This window comes from Leucopleurus acutus, assembly GCF_964270905.1.
Source record: "Leucopleurus acutus genome assembly, chromosome: 20".
Taxonomy (NCBI): domain Eukaryota; kingdom Metazoa; phylum Chordata; class Mammalia; order Artiodactyla; family Delphinidae; genus Leucopleurus; species Leucopleurus acutus.
This window is the reverse complement of record NC_139162.1, coordinates 12,660,057-12,685,170: the sequence shown is the minus strand read 5'-3', so window position 1 is coordinate 12,685,170 and position 25,114 is coordinate 12,660,057. Positions and strand designations below refer to the sequence as shown.

At 50.9% G+C, this 25,114-nt stretch overlaps 1 protein-coding gene across 1 annotated transcript in view; it reads left to right on the top strand.

Annotated features, from left to right (window-relative positions):
• The window catches only part of ZNRF1 (zinc and ring finger 1), a 97,992-nt gene extending 73,321 nt beyond the window's left edge, over positions 1-24,671 (top strand). Inside the window, exons 2-5 of the mRNA XM_082863228.1 lie at positions 11,324-11,419; positions 21,161-21,266; positions 22,772-22,863; positions 24,198-24,671. Of these exons, the coding sequence (XP_082719354.1) occupies positions 11,324-11,419; positions 21,161-21,266; positions 22,772-22,829 (260 nt within the window). The 3' untranslated portion in view covers positions 22,830-22,863; positions 24,198-24,671. The remainder of the gene's footprint in view (positions 1-11,323; positions 11,420-21,160; positions 21,267-22,771; positions 22,864-24,197) is intronic.
• The last annotated feature ends 443 nt before the right edge of the window (positions 24,672-25,114 follow it).

Here is a 25,114-nt window from a genome sequence, read left to right as displayed (position 1 = left end):
AGGAAAGCATGGTATCCAGCTAAGTAACTAGACATTTCCTGGCCAGACTTGTCTATCCTATTGCCTGGCTTTAGGTAATCCCTAATATTTAAGCATTTGAAGAAACTCTGGCTTGCCCTTTGGATACTAGACCATCTTGCTCTTTTAACGTATCGTCTATCCTTTAATTAAGACATCTCTAAAATAAAAGCCAGGTGTTCATCTGGAAACCACATCCACACTTTTTGAGTCGTGACTGGGCGCCCCTAAGCTTGCCCAAGCATGGTAGGCCATGTGACAAGGGATTATCGTTTGACGTTCCTGTTTCCTGTTCAGGAGCTGGGAACTTGCTCACTCTCACACGGAGACTTGCATCGTTTTTGTGTTGGTACCTGCTCAGGCTCAGATCATCAGACTATCATGCCCCTACTTGCCCCCCTCCCCATAATCCCTCTCCTAAACAGTCCTTCCAGGGCCTCTGTCTGGAAGAAATGGGTTAGAGGGTCAAAGGGAACAAGACCAATTAGTAGCTGTAGTTCCTGCTCCTGGCAAAGGCTTCGCCCATTCTTCTCTTGGCTGGAATGCTGGTGTTGGGCTCCACCTGGCAGGAGCGCAGCCCAGACTTGCCGTGGCAGCAGGTGGGTTTGAAGTCACCAGGCACACGTCCATGTGCACAGCCTGCAGCTCTTCCCTTTGTTCCCACTGTAGATACGTCATTGAGCCTGTTCTCCTTTGTAGTAAATGAACAGGACAGACGTATTGAGTATGTGACTGGGATTCAGTCTGTATATTTTTAAAATATTTACATATGTGTTTTTCATATATTCATTGATTCTAAGGCACGTCCATGTCACAGTTTAACAACTAAACACAATTTAACTTTAAAATCAGGATGTGTCATATAATCACATGTTCAAATTATAATTGACAGCTTTTTTCTCTCTCTCGGAGCGTCATACTGGTGCCTGTTAAAATTGATGGCATCTTAGAGTCCACAAAATACATTGTGTAGTGTCAGCTCATTTTGCAGTTCTTTGCCTGAAGAATTTATGAATTTCCTCAAGTAGCCAGATTTACCAGCAAGCCTCAGTATATTCAAGTTGCACTGGATGCAGCCAAGTAAAATGGCCACATCACATTTCACATGGCTTTGCTCTGCACAGAGCACTCACACATCTACCTTTGGTTGGGTTTTAGAACTATATTGGACAGTAGGCAGGACACTATGCAAATATTGCTGAGGAGCTTGTACAAGGCCACCTGAGTTAGTGATTGGGAGAGCCTGTTTCTTCTGACTCCTAATATAATTTTCTTTCTTCCAAACCAGTCAGCCTACAATTCAGAAACAGCAAAAATATGTTGGGAGTGGAATCTACCATGCTTAGAGTAGAGAATAGAGATCACTACTGAGAGAATCTTGTTGGGAGTGGAATCTACCATGCTTAGAGTAGAGAATAGAGATCACTACTGAGAGAATCTTTATAGTAGGCAAAAATTGGGAATCTAAACACCCACAGAAGAAAATAGCTAAGCACAATATATTATCACTATAGAATGCATAGACGTTGAAAATGACAGGTATGTGGATTGTTGCTGATACAAAGAGAATGTGTATTTAAAAGAGGGAAATATGGATATCCAGGCAGAGAGGATTCTGGGAAGGTGTGACCAGAACGCATGTCTCATCTCTTTGATTCTGATGCCAACCATTGACCTCTTTCAGCAAGCAGGGGCAGGTGGAGCTCAGAGGAGTCAGAAAGGCTGAGTTTCTGAGCAAATGCTAAGACAGAGAAGTTATGGAAGAGGAGGCAAGAGACCCAGAAGATGGAACCAAGACACTTGACATACCAGTAATAGGAGTGCTAAAAGGAGAAAAAGATAAAGGAAGGGCATATCAGTCAGGACAGGCTAGGACTAGGTTAAAATGTAATAGCAAACAGTCCATAACCTCAGTAGTTTAACTCAACAAGTTTATTTTTCCCCCATAGTGCAGTAGCCAGTATAGGTCTGGGAGGAGGGGGCCCTGCTCATTGTTGTTATTCAGGAACAAAAGGTGATAGAGGCTTCGTCTCAACATGGTAAATCATGAACTAGTACTTAAAGTTGGCTTGGAAGTGCACAGATCACTTCTGCTCCTATTTCATTGGCCAACGCAAATCACAACTCCACTTTTAACTTCAAAGGGAAGGAAGTATGGTCCTCCCCTATAGATGGAAGGAGGAAAACTAGAAATATTTGGTGAACGGCACTCCTGACTTACCACTAGGGGAAATAAGTAAAATACATCTAAGTGTATCCTAGTAAAATTTCTTAACTTTAGGATGCAAAGAAAAGTCTTCCAAGCTTTCAGGCCAAAGGAACACATTATTTACAAAGGAAAAAGAACCACACTGGCATCAGATTTTCTATTTGCAACACCAAGAAGCTGAAAGTTGGTAGAATTTTATCTACAAACCACTGAGGAAAAAAAGAAGGCAACTCAAGAATCCTATACCCAGACAGACTTTTATCTAACATAGTATTGGAAGTCCTAGCCATAGCAATTAGGCAAGAAAAGAGATAAAACACATCCAAAATCAGAAAGGAAAAAGTAAATTATCAAATGACACCTTTTCCAGTGTTTTATTATGAAAATTTCAAACATACAGAAAAGTGGAAAGAAATTTAACTTATGCATCTTACTTTTTGATGCATTTTGTTCTGATGCAGACATTAGTACACCTCCCTCTAAATGCTTCATTCAGCCTGTCATTAACTATAGTTCAGTATTTGTTTACACTTTTTTTCTCATTGAGGTAAAATTTACAAGCAATGAAATCTCAAATCTTAAGTGTACATTCACTGAATTTTGACAAATGCATGCATGTGTGTAACCTAAACCCTCCTCATGACACAGAACGTTTTCATCCTGCCAAAAGGTTCTCTGAACCCTTTTTCAATCAATCTCTGCCCCAACTGCTATCCCCTAGAGACAGCCACTGGTCTGATTTGTTCCACCAGAGGTTAGCTTTCCCTGTTCTAGAACTTTGTACAATTCTAATTATATGTGCTCTTTCATGCCCTTCACTCAGCGTGTTTTTAATATTCATCCATGTTCCATGTGTCAGTAGTTCATGCTTTTTATTGCTGAGTAGTGTTCTATTGCATTCCATGATTATACCACAGTTTATTTATCCATTCCGTTGATGATCAATTGGGTTGTTCCTGGGTTTTCTTGTTAAGAATAAGGCTGTGATGAACATTCTGATAAATATCTATTTGTAGACATATGTTTTCGTTTCTTTTAGGTAATATTTAGATGGGGATTCTTGGGTTAGGCTAGGTGTGTGTTTTGTCTTACAAGGAACTACCAGACCTTTTCCCAAAGTGCTTGTGTCTTTTTACACTCCCTCCAACAATATGAGAGTTCCAGTTGGTCCACACCCTCACCAACACTGTTGTTGTCAATCTTTTAAATTTTAATGTTTGGCATTTTAATAAACAAATGTATTAAAGTTCTCCAGAGAAACAGAACCAATAGGAGATATAGATAAAGAGATTTATTGGTATTATAAGGAATTGACTCATGCAGTTATGGTAGCAAGAAGTCCTGTGATCTGCTGTCTGCAAGCGGAAGACCCAGGAAAGCCCACCAGCTTTAGTTCCAGCCCGAGTCTGAAGGCCTGAGAACCAGGAGAAAACCTATGGTGTACAGCCCAGTCCAAGGGCAGGAGAATACCAGTGTCCCCAAACAAACAGGCAGAGAGCTCAAAATCTCCCTTCCTCTGCCTTTTTATTCTCTTCAGGTCTTCCACAGATTGGATGGTGCCATTACTAGGGAGGGCAATCTGCTTTACTCAGTCTACTGATTCAAATGTTAATCTCATCCAGATACACCCTGACAGACACACCCAGATATAATGTTTAACCAAGTATCTGCACACACCATGACCCAGTCAAGTTGACACATAAAGTTGACCAACACAACAGATAAGTTAAATACACACACAGACACACACACACTAATGTATTAAATTGATTTTAAGTATCAGTGTGGCTCTCTCCTCATACCTGCTTATGAGAATTTTATTGGCTTCTGGGGCAACAGGTGAGCCCCAGACCCTAGAATGGAATCTAGAGGCTGAGTCCAGAAGAGAGGTGTTGAAAGAAGCAACAGTCAGAACTGGTGGGCCTGTCCCTAGTCCAGAATGTTTTCCAGGAGAGACTGAACCAGACATCAGCAACTGATAAATTGTGCATTGGTTTCCAGTTATTTCTTTGATAGAGGGAGAGCGAGTGAGTGTGTGTGTGTGTGTGTAGAATGTGATACAGCCTCTGCTCTTGGGGACACATTCGGTACAGAATTGTAAAAGAAAGCCATCCGGTATTACCCCTTGACCTTTTATTTGTAATAAATCCCATTTAATAAAATTCATTTAGTCAAGTCTCAAAGCACCACAAGGATGTGAGAGGGAAAAATCTACACTGGAAACTAGGAACTGGATGGTAGGGATGGAGTATGGGGGTGGGACTCCCTGCGCCCCTAGGTGAGAGAAGTTACATCAGCCCCTCACCCAGACATAGGGCCTGCCTGCATAGCGTGGCTTCCTTTACCCTGGTTGCTCCTTTTGATTCTTCTCCCTTTAGGTGATCCCAGAGACAGGCAGAACTGGGGCAGGGCTAAAATAGCGCATCAGCATAGGAGGGAGGGTCTGAGAGGGAACTGGGGCAACGTGTAGAGCACATGTCCTGCCTGCCCAAGAATCAGGTCTTAAAGGAGAAGGTTGCCGTTCTGGAAAATGAGAAAAACCTTGTACTGCACGATAAATTCTGTAGAGGCTTGAGAGAATTGTTGTAACTTGAGCGGCTTGCCCCCGACCTTTCCTCAGTTGCGCTCTCAGTCAAATGGAAGCACCTGGGTGGAGTCCAAGGGGCCCAATTAACCTGACCCAGGAAGACGCTGGATGCACATGGCCATGTGTGCATTCCTGGGTCACTCTTGGTTCACTTGCCTGACACCACCTCCCTCTGGCCCGGTGGTAACAGGGTTAAGGCCCTGCACCAGGTGCGGGCTTGTCTCTTCTCGGGAGATTCGGTTTCTGGTCCAGCCGGTCGAATGGCAAGGATTCCCCCACTTAAGCCAGACGCTTGCTGAAAGACAGGAAGCAACTGGGCTCTGGCTGATCACCTCTCTGCATAACCTTGGGCTGATCTGATGATGAGAGGAAGAAAGAAGATGAGGTCTCCATTAGGATCTCTCTCTCTCATTGATTGGGGGTGGGGGGATCTTGCAGCAGCATTTGCTTGTTAGAGCCCACCCAGCACAGAATTGGGAGATTGTAGACAAATTCCCCCTCGGTGCTCTGTCATTCATTCCTCCCTCATTTTGAGAGGCTGGCAGAAAAGAACTAGGAACCAGGTGAGTTCCCTGTCTCTGCCACAGCCTGGTGGGAGCAAAGGCTTAGGGGAACCGGTGTCAGACTTGGCTGGCAAGCCTGAGCTAGCCGACACCTCCCTTCACGCTGTCAGATGTTAAAGACAGAATGCGGGCAGGGCTGCCTCTGAAGAGATCAGGCGGGAGAGAGGAAGGCAGCTGGGCGCACGTGCTGTCTGCTCGCCTGGCTTCCAGGGCATGATGGGTAGAGTCTAGTCTCAGCGCAGTTGGGGAGTGTCCTGAGAACTCCACCTGTAGCTTGCTTTCTCACGAAGCATCTCTTACCCGTGTTTTCTGAGTGCTGATGAGGTCTCATGAAAATTGACAGAAATCGTGTTGATCGGATGACTTTGTGGACCGTTGTTTGATCTTTGTTTGTGGGGCTGATTTTAATTCGGTTGGGACTTTTTTCCAAAATGGTATCGAAATTTCCTAGAATTCTTTTAACCTTCAGATGGCTCGTAAACATCATGGTATTTATTATTACATAGGGCTATTGATGCTGAATCGTGACTGGACAGTTATGAGAAAAGATTGGGGTGGGAGAGTGGTAACATCCATTTTGATCACTGGATGACCTCTTGGGAAAGAAGGTGGGGACACTAGTTTCCCCACCCCACCCCACCCCCGCCTCGAGGCTCTCCATATTTTTCCATCCCTCTTACCTTTTGCCCTTTATTTTCCATTTAAAAGGTAATTTGCAAACTCAGTGTCTTAGAACCAATGCTATAGGCTCAGTGCCCGAGTGGAAAACAGAGCTCTGTCCTTCCATATTAACAGAATTCCCGGGAAAAAATTATCAGTTTTGTTACAGGTTATGAGATTATCCAGGACCATGGGTGCTTCAGGAGAAATTGCTGGGGTGATGTGGAAGGTTTGAGGTGAATAGTTGGTGCTACCTTGTGTCTTTGCAGCATTTTGCATTCTTTTTTTTTTGTAATTTATTTATAAAAATAAATTTTTATAAATTTATAAAAATTTTTGTTGGGTCTTCGTTGCTGTGCACGGGCTTTCTCTAGTTGCGGTGAGCGGGGGCTACTCTTCGTTGCGGTGTGCAGGCTTCTCATTGCGGTGACTTCTCTTGTTGCGGAGCGTAAGCTCTAGGCTCGTGGGCTTCAGTAGTTGTGGCTCATGGGCTCAGTAGTTGTGGCTCATGGGCTCTAGAGCGCAGGCTCAGTCGTTGTGGCGCACGGGCTTAGTTGCTCCACGGCATGTGGGATCTTCCCGGACCAGGGATTGAACCCGTGTCCCCTGCATTGTCAGGCGGATCCTTAACCACTGCGCCACCAGAGAAGCCCTCACATCCTTTTTGCCATGTGTCTCCTCCTTCTGTACCAGTCAGCCTGTCCCACAGCCCAGGGAACATGGTGCACACTGGGTGGTCAGACTTCCTGGTTGTGTGCCAGCTCTGGCGCTCTGGCTGCATTACCTTGGGCAAGTGACCTACCTTGGTGTCCTCTTCTGCAAAACAGAGTTAACGTTAGTACCTACCTCATATTCAGGCAAATGAGAAGACACGTAAAGCCCAGTGGCTTCCCATAGCAACGTAAATGCAAGCTGTTATTTATCATCATGTGCACAAGTGGGCGGGACCTCAGTGTGTTCAGTGCCACGTCGGCTATACAGAAAGTGCCACACACAGTGCTCCAAAGTTCTGTGCTCTGAAGAGATGCAACCAGCAGTGATGGCCGCTGGCCACCCCCAGCACACTTTTGCATGACCTGTGGCCAATGTGCCCTGCTGGTCCGTCAACCCCATCTCTCAGCCCACCCCCCAAATCCCTTCTCCAGCCTGTTCCTTCCTCCTTGTCAAGCACTGCCTGGCTTGATGATGATGATACCACTGTTCATTTGTTTAGCTTCTTTTTAGTGTGCTTTCAGGTTTCTCATCTCATTTGATCCTCAAAAGGGAGGCAAATGTCTCTTTTTCAGATGAAGAACTGAGGTCCAGGGAGAGTAGATAACTTGCCAAGGTCTTGAGGCTGGAAAAGCCAGGTTATCTTGGTCTTTCCCAGTCATGACAGACCCTGAGTTATTTTTTTGAGCCTTACACGCACAAACACACACACACACACATGCAGAGTTAGGTGATGCAAGTGGTAATGACCCTGCTTTCATTAGAATATAGGTCTCTCCCTACTATAGTGGTGCTTCCTGCAAGACATAATATTTCCCAGCCCACCTCTTTTTTAAAACCCTCTTCCGAGATGTGTTTCCCAACACCACCAAGCAATTAGCTTAATTCTGATAGCATCTACCTGGGGATAGCATCAGATCCCACAGGTCAAGGGCTCAGTCCCACAAGACTGCCCCCACTTCAGATGCCAATCACAAGCCCGGGTTGTCACCTCTGCTTCTGCCCAACTGTCTATTGATTGGAGGTTCCCATGCCCCCCCCACATTTGTTTAATATGCTAGAGTGGCTCCCAGAACTCAGAGAAACATTTTACTTACCAGATCAATGGTTTATTATAAAAGGATGTAACTGAGGAACAGCCCAAGGGGAGAGAAGCACAGGGCAAGGTGTGGGGAAAGGGCACAGGGCCAACGCTGTCTCCAGGCACAGCACTCTCCTCAGATCTCCATGTGTGCACCGGCGCGGGAGCTCTCCAGACCCTGTCCTTTTGGAGTTTTATGGGGGCTCCATTACATAGGCATGATTGATTCAATCATTAGCCATTGGTGATTGATCCAACCTCCAGGTCGAGGGTGGGGCTGAAAGTTCCAGTCCTCTAATCACAGGGTTGGTTCCCTTGGCAACCAGCCCCCATCCTTAGGTTAACTAGGGCCTTCCAGAAGTCACCTCATTAACATAAACTCTGGTGTGGTTGAAAGGGGCTGGTTATGAATAACAAGACACTCCTTTTCATCCTTTCACCTTTGGCTCTGGAGCTATTTCAGGAAGTGATGACAGAAAACCAAATATAATTGGTCTTAGGGAATTCCAAGGGTTTTAGGAGCTCTATGCCAGAAACCAGACAAAGACCAAATGTATACTTCTGACTATAAATCACAATATCACACCTGCGGTCAGCTTTTTCTTCCCTAATGGCAAGGACTTTAGATTGGGAGCTAAGAAATCTGATTCTGGTCTCAGCTCCGCCCCTAAATTGTTTGACTGATGGCCTCACTGGGGTCTCTTTCTTTATCTGTACAGTGAGAGGATTGGTCTAAACCTGTGAGTCTCAACTTGTTTTTTCCTAGGACATAAACATCGGGTGACATTCCTTCCTAGACCTTCTTGTGGGGTGGCCTTCTTCCCAGCACCGTAGCTGTAACTCGACCCCTCTCCTGTACTCAAGGAATCACGTTGGGATGTGAGGGTTTGAATGATGCTATTGTAGCAACAACAATGACTCTGTTCTGAGTTATCAGAAAAGTGAGTAATGTACGAGGTGAAGAGCTTTTCTTTAGTAAGAAATCACTTTACCACCTCCCAGTGGCTGCATCAGGACATAGTGTTAGAGGACCTGTCAGGAGTACGTCCATCCTGGCCTGCCTGCAGCCCTGAGCCCTCAGCCCGCAGACAGCGTGCTAACTTAGCAAGTTTAAAGTGGAAGCATCCTGTAGTCAAAAGGGTTGCAAAACCTTGGTCTTTTTAAAACATTTTTAAAATAAGTTTTTTATTTTTATTTTTTTGGCCGCACCACGCAGCATGTTGGGATCTCAGTTCCCCGACCAGGGATCGAACCCGTGCCCCTTGCATTGGAAGCGCGTGGAGTCTTAACCACTGGACCGCCAGGGAAGACCCAACCTTGGTCTTTTGAGTCAGAAAAAAGGGTGAACAAATCTCCCAATGGCTGGTCATTCTATGGAATGTTATTTAAGTATTGGTTTATTTGCAGGGCACAGCCATGAGGGTAGATTCAAGGGTACAGAGGGACTCAGGTTAGATGTGAAGAGCATCCTCATTCTACCAGACTCGAGTTCATTACTCACCTGTGCCAGGAAACTGGGGATGGACCCTCCCCCATCACGTTTCTTTTTTGTCTTCTGGTTTTGTCATTAATGGATTCAAAAGCATCCAGAGATCAGAAAATACAGCCCTTTCTCAAAGCTTGGCCAGAGTCCTTGGGATGGTAGCACTTCCAAGAATTTTTAGCCAAGACACTTAGATGCTAAAGCTCTTTGAGGAAAGGGGTTGGAGGAATGGGAACGGTGCCACGGAGTCTGAGGTCCACATTGCCTGGAGTGAACCGGACTGTGGATTTTCTGTCTGGTCCTGTAGCTCAGAGCATTGTCACTGAAGAGAGGAGGGTTTGGAGAAGACTTCAAGCAAAGTGCTTGTGCCCCACACGGGAACGTGGGAGCCAGCTTGCTTCCTGTCTGAGCACCACCAGCTGCCAGAGTGCAGAGCTTTCCATACAGAATGAGCGACTCCCCTCGGGAAGGACACTGGTGAAGGTGTGAACTCCTCTTCTCCTGGAGCAGCTAACAGTCAACATGAACCTTCGCCTCATAGTAAATATTGCTGATAGATATTACCAGCATCCAGTGAAACTGTGCGTGGGACATTTTGACTGCAAATTAATAGGAGAGTCTGATCTTTACAACAGTATTTTAGTGTGCTGTATTTGACCTAGGAATTCCAGACTGAGAAAGTAGGGATTATGGTCACAAAAGGGAGCAGCTGTGCTGTTTAAAATTCAATGTGGACAAGTAAATAGATAACTTTTCAATCTTTTTGGTAGAATGGAAAAGAAGTAATCCATTTTAAAGTCATTTTTTTTTTATTTTTTATTTTTTGGCTGCAACGTGCGGCTTGTGGGATCTTAGTTCCCCGAGCAGGGGTCAAACCCAGGCCCTCGGCATTGAAAGCACACAGTCCTAACCACTGGACCGCCAGGGAATTCCCCATTTGAAAGCAATTTTTTTTTTTTGCGGTACGCGGGCCTCTCACTGCTGTGGCCTCTCCTGTTGCGGAGCACAGGCTCCAGATGTGCAGGCTCAGCGGCCATGGCTCACGGGCCCAGCCGCTCCGCGGCATGTGGGATCGTCCCGGACCAGGGCACAAACCCGTGTCCCCTGCATCGGCAGGCGGACTCCCAACCACTGCGCCACCAGGGAAGCCCTGAAAGCAATTTTAATAAAAGTAAAATGGGGGAAATTGAAAATAGTGGATATGTATTTATCTATAAAAATAGGTCAAAAAATAATTTATTAAAAAATAGATCAAAGGACTAGGTTTACTTAATGGAGTTCAGCTCAGAAGATTCTCAACCAAAGTCTCCAATACTGATACAGTTCCGATGAAGCTCCCTGGGTGTATAAGCAAACTTCCTCGGGAATAAAACAGCAGGGTCTGTCGCCTATCGTTGTGAAACAGCTGTTACTCTTGGTGGCATATGGCCAAGGCATGTGTGGCATCTGGGAGCGCTCTGGAGGGCCGCCTGTGGCTCGCACACTCTCGGAGGACAGCTGCCTGAGCCACGGGAGGAAAGATGCTCTGGATGAGGGATGGAGGTGCCCAGGACTATAGGGATTCCTGCCACAGGTGATCCAGCCAAGTGGTTTGAGGGCTGGGAGGCGGAAGGATGTTAAAGTTAACTCTTATTATTCAAAGACAGATTATTTGGTTGCCTTGATTAGATCGATGCCTCCCTGTCCCCGTTGCCCACTGGACCCCTTGGGAGAGGGGAAAGGGTCTAAAAGAAAATAAAACTCAAATCAGCTGTCAGTGACTTCTGATAAACTTCAGCAAGGGGCATGACAAGGGTGAGCCCCAGTGAAAAAATGGGAATTGGAGGCTGTAATCAGAAAACAACATGTTACCTGCCTTTAATGAAGAAGTAGGCGGTAGGATGTATCTAGACTGTAATTCGCCATTTTGACTCTGACCCCACAATGGCCAGAGTCACCTAAGAGTTTCCACATTTATGATGGATACGTTTGGTTTGGAAAAAAACATTTCATTCTATTTCCTCTTTTTCAGGTTTCAAGTGCCCCATTTGCTCTAAGTCTGTGGCTTCCGACGAGATGGAAATGCACTTTATAATGTGTCTGAGCAAACCTCGCCTCTCCTACAACGGTAAGAGCTTAGCTGGGGCGGGAGGTGTGGGGGGAGCTCTGAGCAAGGGTCTTTGCAGCCTCTGTGGCTCTGGGCAGCATGTCCACCCCGCCTTCCGGCAAGAGGAGTGGATCAGGGAGGAAGGCATAGGGACGGGGTCTGGAAGTCCCTTGGGTGGCCAGTTAGCCCTGCCCTTTCTTCCACCCACTTCGTTCCTTGCCCCTGTGGTCGGGAGACAGGCCTTGGTCACACAGCTGACAGCAGAGGGCCCAGCGGGAGCGCCAGCCCTCTGTGGGGAAGGGAGTCTGGGCTGTGCCTTGCACACAGTGCTTCAGCCTGACTCTCCACAGTAGAGTAGGTGTGATTTGTGGACACCTTTGGGGATTGAGAATGCTGACCTTCCACCTCATCGCTGCCCCGAGGCTGTGCTGCTTCCTGCCTTGGAGGCGGCCGCGGGGCTGAGCAGTGAGTACAACGGGGGACTCAGTGAAATGCCCCTGCCATGGCACCTCTGTGGACAGAACGAGGGTCAGCACCTGCCTGGTTTACTTTGGGGGAGGCTTGGAGCTCAACTGTTCTGGGTTCAGAGCCTGCCTTGGCCACTTACTTACTGGCTGTGCGGTCTTGAACAAGTGCTCAGTTTGCAGAGCCTTGGTTTTCTGGTCCCTAAAATGGGGATTTCAGTACAGGGTTCGTAGGATTTTTGTCAGAATAAAGTGAGATATTACACATAAAGGCTTTCAGTCCGGAGCCTGACACACGGTCAGTGCTCAGGAAGTTACAGCCGCCCCGAGAGATGCAAGGCCATCCCTGGGTTTCTTTTCATCCTTTTCTGAAGTGGACTGTCTGCTCTTGAGTTCCTTGCACCCTGTGCTGCCAGTGACTCTTGGGCTTTCCATCCTTACGTGCTTAGTTTGGTCTTCAAACCACATTCCTCAGAGAACTGTGTCTTCTACGAGAATGGGCACTGGATCTGAGAGGGGTGTGCCCGACCTGACCCCAACCCCGGCCTGCCTTGTAGGTTAGGGTCACGGCGATGCTTAGGAAAACAGCGCTGAGATTTCTCAGGGCCCCAGGGCTGGGCAGGAGGTGGGCCCGCATCACCTGACCCCCATCCTGTCCATGAAAGTTTCCCAGGTCGACTCTCCTTACAGACCTTCCTTGGGCTCCTGCCTCCTCAGACCCACCTGTGTAGGCCAGATAATTCCAGATTGTTCCTGCGAAATTAATCTGACGAATCTGATTACCTGATTCTCCTGAAGACACGTCCTGCTATTCTCTGATCTCTTTTCTTGCACCGCCAACAGATTCTGGACGTGGGCCGGCTGGCCAGTTACCCTTTGTCTCAGATACACGTGGTCTGGTGACCTTTGCCATCTCTGAGCCCAGGTGTCCTTCCCTTTCCTCTCCTCCCTGGTTGTCCAGGGAGCCCCCGTTCTCCCCAGGGGACAGCCTGTCCCATCCCTGGGGACTGACTGATGCTGAGTCTCTGAGTCTCGTCCCTCAAGCTCTGGGCTCCCCGTCAGGCTCGTCGAAGCTGCTCAGCTCCACTTCGTTCCTTGTCTCTGCCTGGGACCAGGGAGGGAGTTGACTGAGTCTTCTCCCGCGGCTGACAGCCCTCCCCCGCCGTGGCCTCAGAAACCGTGTTCACTTATTTCCCACGTGCACAGCACCCCCGTGAAGGCTGCTTTTTGTCCCGTGGGGCGCTGGGCAGAGTTCTCTGTGGACACTGCCTTGCTGTCATGAGAACACAAAGCAGCCTCAGAGTGGGCTCACCCGACAGGCCTGGGCTCTTGGCGTCATGAGGGAGAACTTTGCAGGGCAGCTGTGGAGGGCAGAGCGCTCTTGGGGCCGCTCTGTAAGGAGGACCCACATGCCCGGCTTGGACAGTGGGGGAGGTGAGGGCATGGGCTTCTCTCCCGGAGAACTGCCCGGGATACCTGCAGCGCCTCTTCCATGTGAGCACGTACGTGCCAGTGCCGCCATAGGTGTCCTCCTTGCCTTTCCTCTTTGCCTCCAAAGAGAGGCAGCCCTGGAGAGCAGTCCTGACAGCCCAGCCCGAGTGCAGGTCGCCTGCAGAAGCCACACTCAGAGTCGGAGTCCCCTTAGAGGAAGCAGAGGTTGGCCAACCAGTCTGAGGCATAACCATGGCTGTTCTTGGTCTCTTCTCACTTCTTCCTTCCTCTCATTGAAAAGCTACCTCTTTGGGTGTGTGTGTGTGTGTGTGTGTGTGTGTGTGTGTGTGTGTGTGTGTGAGAGAGAGAGAGAGAGAGAGAGAGAGAGTGTGTGAGTGTGAGTGTAAATTAGAAGCTTTAAACTGGACGATCTCTTTTGCAAAAACCAATCCTTTACCACCTGAGGCAAAGAAAGGCATGTTGTTCCTGGTCCCATCAGTGGAATTTGTCTTAAGGTGAGGAAAATGCTTCAGAAACAGTGGCCTGGCCCCTCCATCACAGCTGGATTCCTCACATTCAGTCTTTGTCTTTTCTAAAGACACCCAACCCTTCCAGATAAGAGAAAGGCATTTGTCACTTGGGGTTTGTATATGGAGTGTGAGTCTCCGGGCTGGTCTAGGGCCTGTTTTAGTTCAGATAAGGCACAGGCCTTTCGGGGCCTTAGGCCGAAGTCCCAGGTCGGACCTCTAGGTATTTATTTTGGTTTTGCCAGTAACATATTTTACCAATGATTTCTTATCATCCTGAGCTCCCCAGCTTCGCTTTATCTCTTCTACCAAAAAAGAAAAAAGTGAAGAGACTTAAAGCATTTGTGAGGTGTAGAACTCCCAGAATCTTTCTGGAAAGGGGAGAATCTGAGACTTCCTTAGTGGATTAAGAAGTGCTATATTCTTGTGAAAATTCACTGGGATTCCTGGTCACTCCCATCTGCACACACACACACACGCACGCGCACACGCATGCACACACACGCGCGCGCGCACACACACGCACACACACCCTCCCTGTAGCTGCTGGCACCAGTTGGGGAAATTTTTAGGAAATTTATAGCGGTTATATAAGATGAAATTTAGTTAACCACCAAATGTGGTGGGGGGAGTAGAAACCTCCTAAATGAGACAGATAGAAAGTAGTATTTTTCTTATTATGAGGGTTGGCCTGAGCCGTGGGTTGGAAGGCCTCCAGTAGCCACCTGCCAGATTTAAAAAAAAAAAAAAAAAGAAGCCAGTTTTGGAAAGGCAAGACTAGTTTAACTGGTTTACCCAGTGCTCAAGAGAAATGTGAAGGCCAGTAACTGGTGCTTCTTGGCAGGCACCTGGTTTGTGAGTCCTGGTGACCCATTCGGAGGGGTAGGGAAGGGAGCTGCACCGCAGAGCGCAGAAGCTTCTATCCTCCGTTCTCTTCAGTGGGCAGCTCTGAACCCAGGACCCCTCAAAGATGAGAGAGAGCTGGGGGGACCGGGACCCCTTTCTGCAGGTAAATGTGGTCAGCTCGATTGGGCCTTGTAATTTCTCTTCCTTTCCAATATCTGTTTGTGGTTCTGAGATGCGGGAACTTGCATTCTCAAGAACATGCACTCAGGTTTTGACCATCATACTGGTCAGCCAGCAAAATGCGCCGCGAGATGAGGGGCCTGATTCTGCTACGAACAGAAGAGAGTCACAGTACTGGAGTGGAGGGGGGTCGTGACAGATGACTGATTGTCCATTGAAAGCCGAGGAGACCCTGGCCAGGACCAGCCAGGGGTCCTTGGCTCTGGGAGAGTCTGGCGTGTGGCAGGTCCATTTGCCAGCAGTATTAAGAGAGCTTGATGGCTGTCAAAGCAGCTTCAAAAGTTCCTCCCCCCCTCGCTTTCTTCTGGGGCGCAGACCCATGCCCTGCTTCTTAGGTCCTGACCATCCATCCCTCCTCTCTACTGACAGTCATTGCCCCCAGCTTCAGGGCTCTTGAAATGATAAATGTCACACAAGGTTTCTTTAAAGGAAAGGGAATCTGGCTCCCCCCGAAGCAGGAATGCCTCCTGCTAGTTTAGCCCCAGCCAGCAGACCTGTGTAAATAGTGCTTGTTTGGCCTGTGTCTCTGCTCCCAGCGATCCTGTGGTTGGGATGGCAGTGCCTTTTCTTGGGCCTTGGGGAGCCAGGTTCTGGCCGGGGAGTGTGCCCAGCCCAGTGGGGCACTGCCAGGAGCTATTGTTCGATGCCTAGCAGCAGCTGAGTCTGGCTGCGAGGTGTCTGTCTGGAGGTGTCTGTCTGGGCGCTCTTCCTGCAGGAGGGAAGGGAGGAGGACTCCCGGCAGGCCGCTGGGTGAATGAGGAGTGGGTGGAAGGGAGACTGGAGGAGAGGGGACTGAATGGGGTCACAGGGCAGCCTCTGTAAACATGAAGCCCTGCGGAGCCGCTCTGCTTGTCGTGATCGCAGCCCATCTCGTCAGAACAATTGGATCCAGAACAATTGGGTCGTGCCTCACAGTCTGTGGGTTGCAGTGGAGATGCCACTGCTGGTAGGGGAACTGTCTACTCAAAGTCTCCCCTTTGCCTGGAGATTTCCCAAGAAGGGAGCTGGCGACGCCTGGCAGTGGTAGCACTGCCCCTTCCTGTCCCCCAGGAGGCTGGGCCAGCAGCTCTGCGCATGCCGAAGGGTCTCAAGCCTGGGCTCTTCCACACCTAGGCTGGAAATGAGGCTGGCGGTGGAGACTTTGTATCTGAGTCATTTGCTGGGGATTCTCCCTCTGGCTCCCACCTTCCTTCCTCCCAGGACCGTGACTGCCATCAGGCAGCAGGGGAAGTGGGTTCTGTACGGCACCGCTCAGCTGCACCACACCAGCCTTCCCTCCATGCCGCCGGCAGCTCTGCGGGTCCCCTCAGGGGACGTCGAGCCTGTGCTCTCTGCAGGGCAGCAGTACAGCTCCCTCAGCCTGGCCTGTCCATGCTGAGCACCCAGGTCCCTCCACCAAGTTCACAAAGAGGAAGATCTGAAGCTGTCTGTGAGGTGGGTGGTGGTTTGCAGCCGCAAGGAAGAGACTCTACCGCCTGGTCTTTTAAGGAAAGGAGGCAGGGTGGCCAAGTGGAAGGAACTTGGCGTGGGAGTCATGGCCACTTACCAGCTGCCTGAGCTGAAGCACAGACCCCCCCACCCCCAGGGTCTTTAGGACTCACTGAGATATGTGTGCAACATTTGTGGCATACAGCTGGCCCCAAAGAAGTGAGGGCTCCTTTTTCTCCTCCTCCTCCTCGATCACTTTTCTCAGGCAGCTGTCAGGGAGGGGGCAGAAGTGTGCCATCGCCTCCCACCGCAGCGCTGTCACAGAGAGCATCGCCCGCCACTCTGGGCTGGCTAGAGGGCCAGGCGTTGGCACCGTCAGCACCATCCCTCAGGCCAGGCACACTTCCGCACTCCCCCGTGGGCAGGGCCGTTGGCTTTGCACACGGTGTCGGGCAGCTGGCGGCTGTGGGTGCTTGAGAGGCCGTAAGAAAAAGGAAGAAAGCACAGCTTGGTTCTGTGTTCTCATCAGCCAGCAGCGGTTGAGCCCCCCTCCTCTAGGGACCTCGGGTTCCCCGGGGGGCCTTTGGGTCCATCTGCAGAGTGGCCTTAACTTGTGCCCCGCCTTCAGACTGCAAGGTCCTCCGACAGTGGACAGCAGGCTCCCATCACAACAGTGCGGAAGCCTCGTAGGGTCTGGGTGATAGCCAGGCTTCAGCTCCAGCCATTTCCCCTCGCCTGCCAGGCGCCCAGGGCCACCTGGGGGCTGCTCACTCCTAGCGCCCAGGGATTGGGACGGGAAGTTTTACCCAACCCCCTCAGGCCTGTGACTGGATTTGGGCCCCTGCCTTCCGCTGTGGGGAGATGTCGCTCCCCGGGCACTGCGCTGGGTGTGAGCACTCCCTGCTGCCCCGTGCTCTCAGGGTCCCAGCCCTGGCTCCTCTTCATCCCAGGACCCCTCAGGCAGCCTTTTGCAGCCAGGGCTCTGGGTGCTGGTGAAATGTGCTCCCCACTGTGCCAGCCTGGCAGGCAGCTGTGTGGTTTAGTTCTTCCCATCCGTGCTGCAGACCCAGGCTGGCTGCTAAGTGTGCGTGAAGATGCTCTGTAATGGGTTGTGTGGTGGCGATCGACTGTTCGTAAGAAAAGTCCGGTGTCTAGCCTCCATGTGCTCGTCTGAGTCCTTGATAAGAAGATGAACCGCCCTCGTGCCTCTTTCTCCTTCCCCTTCCCCTAGTGATACCTAGTGAGAAAAGAGAGGAGAGTCCAGTCCAGTCCCGCTGAAGAAGCAAGCCCCAGGTCTCATCCCCTTGCCTGGCTCCCGCCCCCTATCCCAGCCTGGACCTGACAGGACAGACAGAGTGCAGCTCATGCAGAAAACTGTTTGGGACTGAGGGAATTCTGACTTGTCCCTGGGCTCCCAGCTGACTCACCAATCAGAAGGGGACGCTGATTCGGAATCAGTAATGTTGCTGTGTTCCCAAGGAAATCATAAGTGAGGAGGGAAGCACGGAAAAGGGGCTGTATCCCAGATCCTCACTTTACAGATGAGATGCCGGAGACAAAGAGAGTGGGAATAAATGCCCAAGAAGGTCTGCAGCGACTGCCTTCTCAGAGCTGGTCTATTTTCCCTCCCGTCTTTATTGGAGTTTTTTCCTCCTAGTGTTTTATTATGAAAAATGTCAAATGTACAGCAAAGTTGAGAGTTTTGCAGTAAAACCCAAAATCCCCCCCACCTAGAGGGTGCATTTACTGTACTTGCTCTGTCACATGTCTCTCCACCCACCAATCCGTATTATCCTTTTGATACATTTCAGAGTGCACTGAAAACACTAGTCTGTTTCTTTATTGGGGGTTGTTAATTATAAAAGTAATGCCTGTTCAAACAATTCAAAAATATATAAAAATATTTTTCTTCTAATCCTCCTTTCCTCCACTACTATTAAAGTGTGTGTTTCCCTCCAGACTTTTTCCTGTGCTTCCACACACACAAATATTTAAATGTGTATGGTATCTAGTGCTTTTTTAAAAATGGGATCATACCCTTTTACAGATGTGCCCCTTGCCACGTTTGGAGTCTGAGGTTACACTCCAGTGGCAGACCGACTGTGTGCTGTCTGCTCTTCCCTCCACGTGGCCCTTTCAGGTGGGCTCTGGGGCTTTGGGTTAGGCAGATCTTAACAGAGAACATGACCACAGGCTGTCCTGGTGGCCTGGAAGCTGAAAGTGACTTCCCTCCCAGCTCTTGTGCATAAGGACTTAAGTATTGAGTTGACTCTATCTTAGTTGTTTTCCTTGGGGTTCCTGATGGGGGGCTCTGAGTCACCATACCCTTCTAGGCCATGAAGAATCCTCATTTTATGGGCCCCAGATGCTTCCCCTTCCACTAAAGTTATCAGAGGGCACAAAGAAACCACAGTGGTGAAGGGCAGCCCCACAGAGGGTCCCTGGCCCTGCCCCATTCATGAGCTCTCTGACTTCGGCAAGGTGTCTGACTCTCTGGCTGCAGTGTCCCCTTCTGCAAAACAGGAATAACACCGTGTACCCTGCCCGGCTTGTAGGATCCTGAGGCTCACTGAACACACGTGAAATCTCAGCGTGTATCATTGGCAGTGTTCACGATCGTTTAAAATCTTTCAGAAGTGGGGAGTTGCCCTGCTTCAGGCTTTGCTTTCTTTACATCCAGAACCTGTTCTCAGGGTATTTCTCCTATGGTTTTGAGAACTTCTGGGTAACCTTTTGCTGACTTCACCTCTCTCACCTGCCTTTCAAATATCAGAATTCACCTGGGTTCAGTCGTCTGCCTTCTTGAGATTTGTCTAAGCTCTTTATCCCACATCTACCCCTGTTGCCCACATCTCTCCTCTAAACCCCAGATCTGGACTTGAATGGACTCCAGCAGGTTTCCATTAGCGCGTCCTGGGGGAGACGCCCGGTCAGCGCCTACCACCCAGCTCTGAGCTCATCATTACTTCCCAAGCTGGGCCTCCTCCTGGCTCCCTCTCGCTCTGACAAGTGTGCGCTCCCCTCCCCTGGCCCCCGTTTGCCCAGCTGCCCCAATTCATGCCATCCACCTCCCCCCATTGCTGGTGCCGGCCTTGAGTTCATCTCTCCTGCACCACGGCATTAGCCTCCATAGCGGGCTCCCCATCTGTGGGCTCTTCCAGTCATTTCCAGTAGTTTCAGGAGACTAGATGTGATCAGTGCGTCTCCAAGGCCCTTCAGTGACCCAGATAAAGGCCAGGTAGCACAGCAGGATACAAGTCCGTCCTCAGGAAGTGGGTCTCACCTACCCCCCCCCCCCACGGCCCCAGGACTCTGCACCTACTACAGCAAACGTCCTGCCTTGCCAGGTGCACAGATGCTGTCCCCTTTGCCCGGACTAGCCCTCCCTGAACAGTCCCCACCCCGATTGGGCATCTCCCGGACTTCTCACATCTGGATCTGTGTGTGTCATAAGACTTCCAGGAATTCCTGTGCTGTTCATTTCCGTCTTCTTGTTCAACCGCCCCTGCTAGGCTATGAGTTTCTTGAATCCTGAGACCGTGGCTTATTCACTGAGTCGCCAGTGCCCAGAATGTCATAGAAATGTCGTAGGGGATGCTGGCTCGGCCCCCTGCTGTGCTCGGGCTGTCCTGGCCACGGCTTCGCTTGGGGCCGTGGTGGGCAGCAGCTCCCTTCCATTCCTTCTTTTCTGGTGGGGTGTGGGGTGTCTTTTCTAAATATTTAACTGAGTTAAAATTTGTATAACACACAAGTAACCATTTTTACGTGTACAGTGCAGTGGCATTTGGGACATTCACAATGTTGTGCAACCACCATCTCTTGTCTAGTTCCAAACATTTCATCATCCCAGAAGGAGCTCCTTGCGTGACTCCACTCACATGAAGGAGCTAAAGCAGTCAACCCCCTAGAACCCGGGAGTAGAAGTGTTGACAGGGGAGAGGGAAACAGGCAATTGCTGTTCAACTGGCAGAAAGTTTCAGGTATGGGGCTTCCCTACAATAGTAGACTGTACTCTTACATTTTTATTAAGAGGGTAGATCTCATGTTAAGAGATCTCACGTTACCACAAGAAAAACAAAGGAAAATCACTTACTCATTAAGCAGTCACTCCCTAGTGCCCCCTGCCCCCAGCCCCTGACCTACTTTTTTGTCTCTGAATTTGCCTCCTCTGGACATTTCACATAAACGGGATCAGAAAGCAGGTGGCCTTTTGCATCTGGCTCCTTCCACTCGGCACCATGTTTTCGAGGTGCACCCACGTTGCAGCAGGCGTCAGCTCTCCACCCCTTTCCTGGCTGAGGGGATACGCTGTTGTGTGGGTCCACGCGGTTCATTTCTCCATTCATCCGCTGGCGGACCTTTGGGTTGTTTCCACCTTTGGCTCTTGTGAATAATGCTGCCGTGGACACACATGTACGCGTATTTGCTGGGGTACCCGTTTCTTCCCTTCACCCTTGCCTCGTACCACTCTCCTCATCACCATTTTTTCCAAACCAGAAATCCAGTGCACCTGGTCTGTGTGTATGTTTAGGGGGAAAGTCTGTTCAGGGAACCATTCTGTCTCGTGTTGCCTCTGCTGCATGTCTCCTCCTCTCCAAGCCTTTTTCGTCCTTCATCGCCTGGGCCGCTTACTTGGTAATTAATCCCATTTTGTCTTCAGGTAGTTAGTGTGTGGTTTGCGTGTCTTGTGTCCACAGTGAGGACCTTTACATCAAGGTCTCTCTTGGGCTTTCGCTGACTCAGGTGACCCATGCAGTCCCAAGCAGCTCCTAGATCCCTGCCTGCTGGTGACTGACCCCCCACTCTCCTCTGTCCCCCCTTTGCAGATGACGTGCTGACTAAAGATGCGGGTGAGTGTGTGATCTGCCTGGAGGAGCTGCTTCAGGGGGACACGATAGCCAGGCTGCCCTGCCTGTGCATTTATCACAAAAGGTACGAGAGGGCCGGCAGGGCCAGCTTAGCTGCACCCCAGACCCCAGAGGGCCCCATCCCTGTGGGTGGGGGGAGAGAAGGGCAGACTGTCACTAGCCACCCCGTCCCCCAGCACTCTGAGTGGAGTCGAGGCAGAGGTCAGCAGGTGGGGAGTTCTGGACGTGCTGAGCGCAGAGCCTGGGTGGCGGGCCCGACGGGGAGGCCTGTGGAGCCCCTGCCCCCTGGAAGGTTGAGCCCCCGTCCATCTCTGTGAGCCCCTCTGCTCCAGTGTGCAGACCCTGGTCTGGTGGGGGTGTGGTGGTCAGCACAGAGGGGTGTGCTGGCTGCCCTGGCCCCGCCCCTCCTCCCCAGAGGCCCAGCAGGCAGGAATAGCCACTACCTGTGGGCCCCAGTGCTGCGAGCGGCTATAATTAGCAGGACTGAGATTCGCCCTCAGGCTCCAGCATGAGCCTCATTCTTGTTTCCAACTGGAAAGAAGACACCTCCTTACCCAGGACAGGAGGACGCTCTGTGCTGCCCGTGGCCTCCACCTGTTCTCGGCCCCTGGAGCCCCAGAGCTGCTTCCGGACACACAGGCTTTTCCAAAGCCTGACTCATGGGGCCACTGGCCACGGGGCAGCACGTGGATGTGGCTGGTGTCAGAAAGGCGCAAGTGAGGCCTAAGGGGAGGGGGTCTTGGCCTGGGCGCAGCACCCAGCGCTCCAGTGTCCCAGGGAAGCATTGACCAGAGCCAGAAGAAGGGAATCTTCAGCTCTGGGAGAGACTTATGCAAATGATCTGTCTGGTTCCTGTTTTGAAAATACCCAGATGTTTTACAGAAAGCTGTCTTGGGCCAATTTCTGTTCCCTCTCTGTTCAGACAGTGCTTTCTGTAAACACTAGAGACCAGGATTTCCCCGCTGGCCTCTTGCCTGGCTCTCCTGAGCAAAGTCACCAAGCCGCAGGGCCAGTCCTCCCCTGGCCCACCTGCTCCAGGAAGGAGGACTAGATGTTGGCTGCCCACCACAGCCAGCCAAGCCAGGCAGAGCCTGGGGGCCTCCTGAGAGGGAGACCAGGGAGGGAGCCTCAGGCTGCTCCTGTGACTCCGGAGAGGGCTTGCTCAGGGCCGTGACCAGCCTGCCGGGGCTTTGTTCCCACTTCTTTGCCCTTTAAGCCTTGGAGATAGTTGACTGGCTGCCCTGTGCAGCCCCCCACTCTCACCCTCTGACCCGTAGCTGTTGCCGTCCTCCTGGGCTCCATGCCCCTGAGGCCTTGTCCCTCGCGAGGGCACACTCCCTGCATCCTGCAGTGCCTAGGTCCAGCCCAAGCCCATACGCACTGCACCGGGACTCCGGCTGCGCCAGGTCCCCCCTGGGTGTCCTCCCTTCTGCTAGCAGGCAGTGGGTATGTGGGGTCCCCGCAGGCGAGCGTCAGGCATTCCCTGCCCAGAGACCCGACCCTTGGAGCTAGCCCCCAGGGAGCGGCCTGGCCAGCCGGTGATGTGTCTCCCTTGCCGTCTCCCCTCAGTTGCATAGACTCATGGTTTGAAGTGAACAGATCTTGTCCAGAACACCCCGCGGACTGACCCTGCTGGGCTCGCTTGCTGACTCCTCTCAAAGGTGAGCCCGTGGTTGGGGTCGCGTTGCTCTGGGGCCTGGAGGCGGAGAGGGGGGCTGAGCTGCCCTCACGGCACCCCGCGCCCCGCCTCCCCCGGCCAAGAGGGGTCGGGGGTGAGGGGAGCATCTCAGCAGCAGGGGTTCCGTGAGGTGGGGAGGGTTCCTGGGAAGGATGAGAGTCCAGACTCGCACGTCGCGAGGAAGAACCTGCCGGGTAGAGGAAGGTGAGTTGGGGGAAGGCCCCTCGTGTTCCCCGTGTCTAGGGCGAATCTCCCCGAGGAAGGTTCAGGAAGGTCCCTTGGAAAGTGCTGGGCAGGAGAAGCAGCACAAGCCCTGGGACAGGATGCTGCTTTGCACCCCAGCTGTGCCTCGTGCTTGCTGGGGGGCCGGGGCAGGTCCTTGCCCCTCGGTGGCGTGGGTGTCTCTGCTGCTTCTCTGGGGACGGGATAATCTCGCTTGCGTCCCCACATGGACAGCACACTCATTGGACAAGACCGAGTGTGGGACGGCGCCTCGTTCCCTGCAGCGCTTGTCAGCAGTCAGCGCTTGGCTGGTTCTTCCCGCCTGCACCCACCACCCTCACCCCCTTCCAGATGAATCTGAGGCCTCCAGGCCAGACCTGGGGCCCCGCCACCCAAGTCCCTGTTTGCACAGCAGACCAGCACAACCAGCTTTCTCCCGAGATGCGCACATGTGCTCCCCTGTCACCGTCGTCCAACCCCAGTTTCTCCCGTAGGCGCCCTGCTTTACTGCTGACCTTTCTCTCCTGTCCCCATCCTAGCTGGCCCTCCTGAGTTCTGGGCTGGCACTCTTCTGTTTTCTGCCAAATGAGAAACCAAAACCCACCTCACCTCACGTGAATCCAAGGGTTTGGGGGCCTCTTTTGCGCTCTCTCTCCTCTCTCCCACTCCCTCTCCCTCTTTCTCTCGGGGCCTCTTTTGCGCGCGCGCGCGCGCACGCTCTCTGTCTCTCTGTCTCTCTCTCTCTCTCTCTCCCTCTCCCTCTCGTTTTTTGTTTTCTTTTGTTCTTTGTTAGGTTTATTTTATTTATTCCAAGTAAACTCCCAGAACAGCTGATGATGTCAAACTATTCAGGGACATTTGCCCTTTTTACCTTCACCTCAAAAACTGAGGACGTGGGGTGAAGAAAAGGTGAGGGGAAGCGTGAGGCAGAGGGAATGGAGCTTGGTGCTGGCTGCAAGTCCAAATTCCCGGCATGATGTTTGGCTTCGGGGCCCCCAGACCGGAACCACAGGTGCCCCTGCCCGGCCTCAGCGGGATGCACGCGGCTGGCCTCGGGCCCGATGGAGCACGACTTACATCTTACGGTCCCCACAGGGACAGCCAGGCCCCCGTTCCTGAGAGGAGGCTTCGGACACTGGGGCAGAGCTGAGCTGGGGACACCAGTGGGAACAGGGCACCCCTCCTGCACTGACTTCCAGAGAATGGTTCTCCCTTTCTCCCTGAGGACACCAGATTGAATGAGAGCGAGTTTGAGAGAAGAAAGAATCACCCAATATCCTTCCCCTCATCCTCATCTCAGGAGGGAAAGGGCATTTTCTTTTTCACCTTTGAAAGGCATTGTGGGTCTGTCTCTAAAGTGTTTACAAAAAAAAAAAATTATAAAAAAAAAATGTCTAGTGTCGACTGGTGTTTTCCCTCGTGATGTTTACAGATTGCCGTCTGCTGCCCGGCCAGAACCCGCTCAGTGACAAAACGACCAGAGCCGGGTTCTCGCCACTCGCAGAGCAGAGCTCACAGCCCTCCCGTGCCCGGCACCCGGCGGTCTCTCCATCAACCGCTCTGCCTTGGTTTTTTTTTTGTTGTTGTTGTTTGGTTGGTTTTTTCCCCCAATTTTCTGGCTTGGTTTTGCACTTTTCTCCCCTTGGGACCCTGACATCTTGACTTCATTGCCAAAAACCAACCCACTGAGGACCTTCTCCCCCCCTCCTTTCCATTTCTCCTCCCCTCTTCCCTCCTGGTTCTGGTCAGTTCAGAGGATTTAACAATCACAAGTGTCCTGCAAAAATGCCTGAACGTTTTTCTTAGACCCTTGTGGATTTTTTTTTTCCAGAAAACCTAGACAAACAAAAGACTTATTAAAGGGATATGTACAGCTGCCCCTGTTTTCAGGCATTCTGTTTGAGAACATTCTAGCCATTGATGTTCACATGTGGCATCAGCCCCTGCAAGATAGGTTTCTGTATTTATATTTTAAAATACAAAAAAAAAAACCTTATAAAATGTTTAAAAAT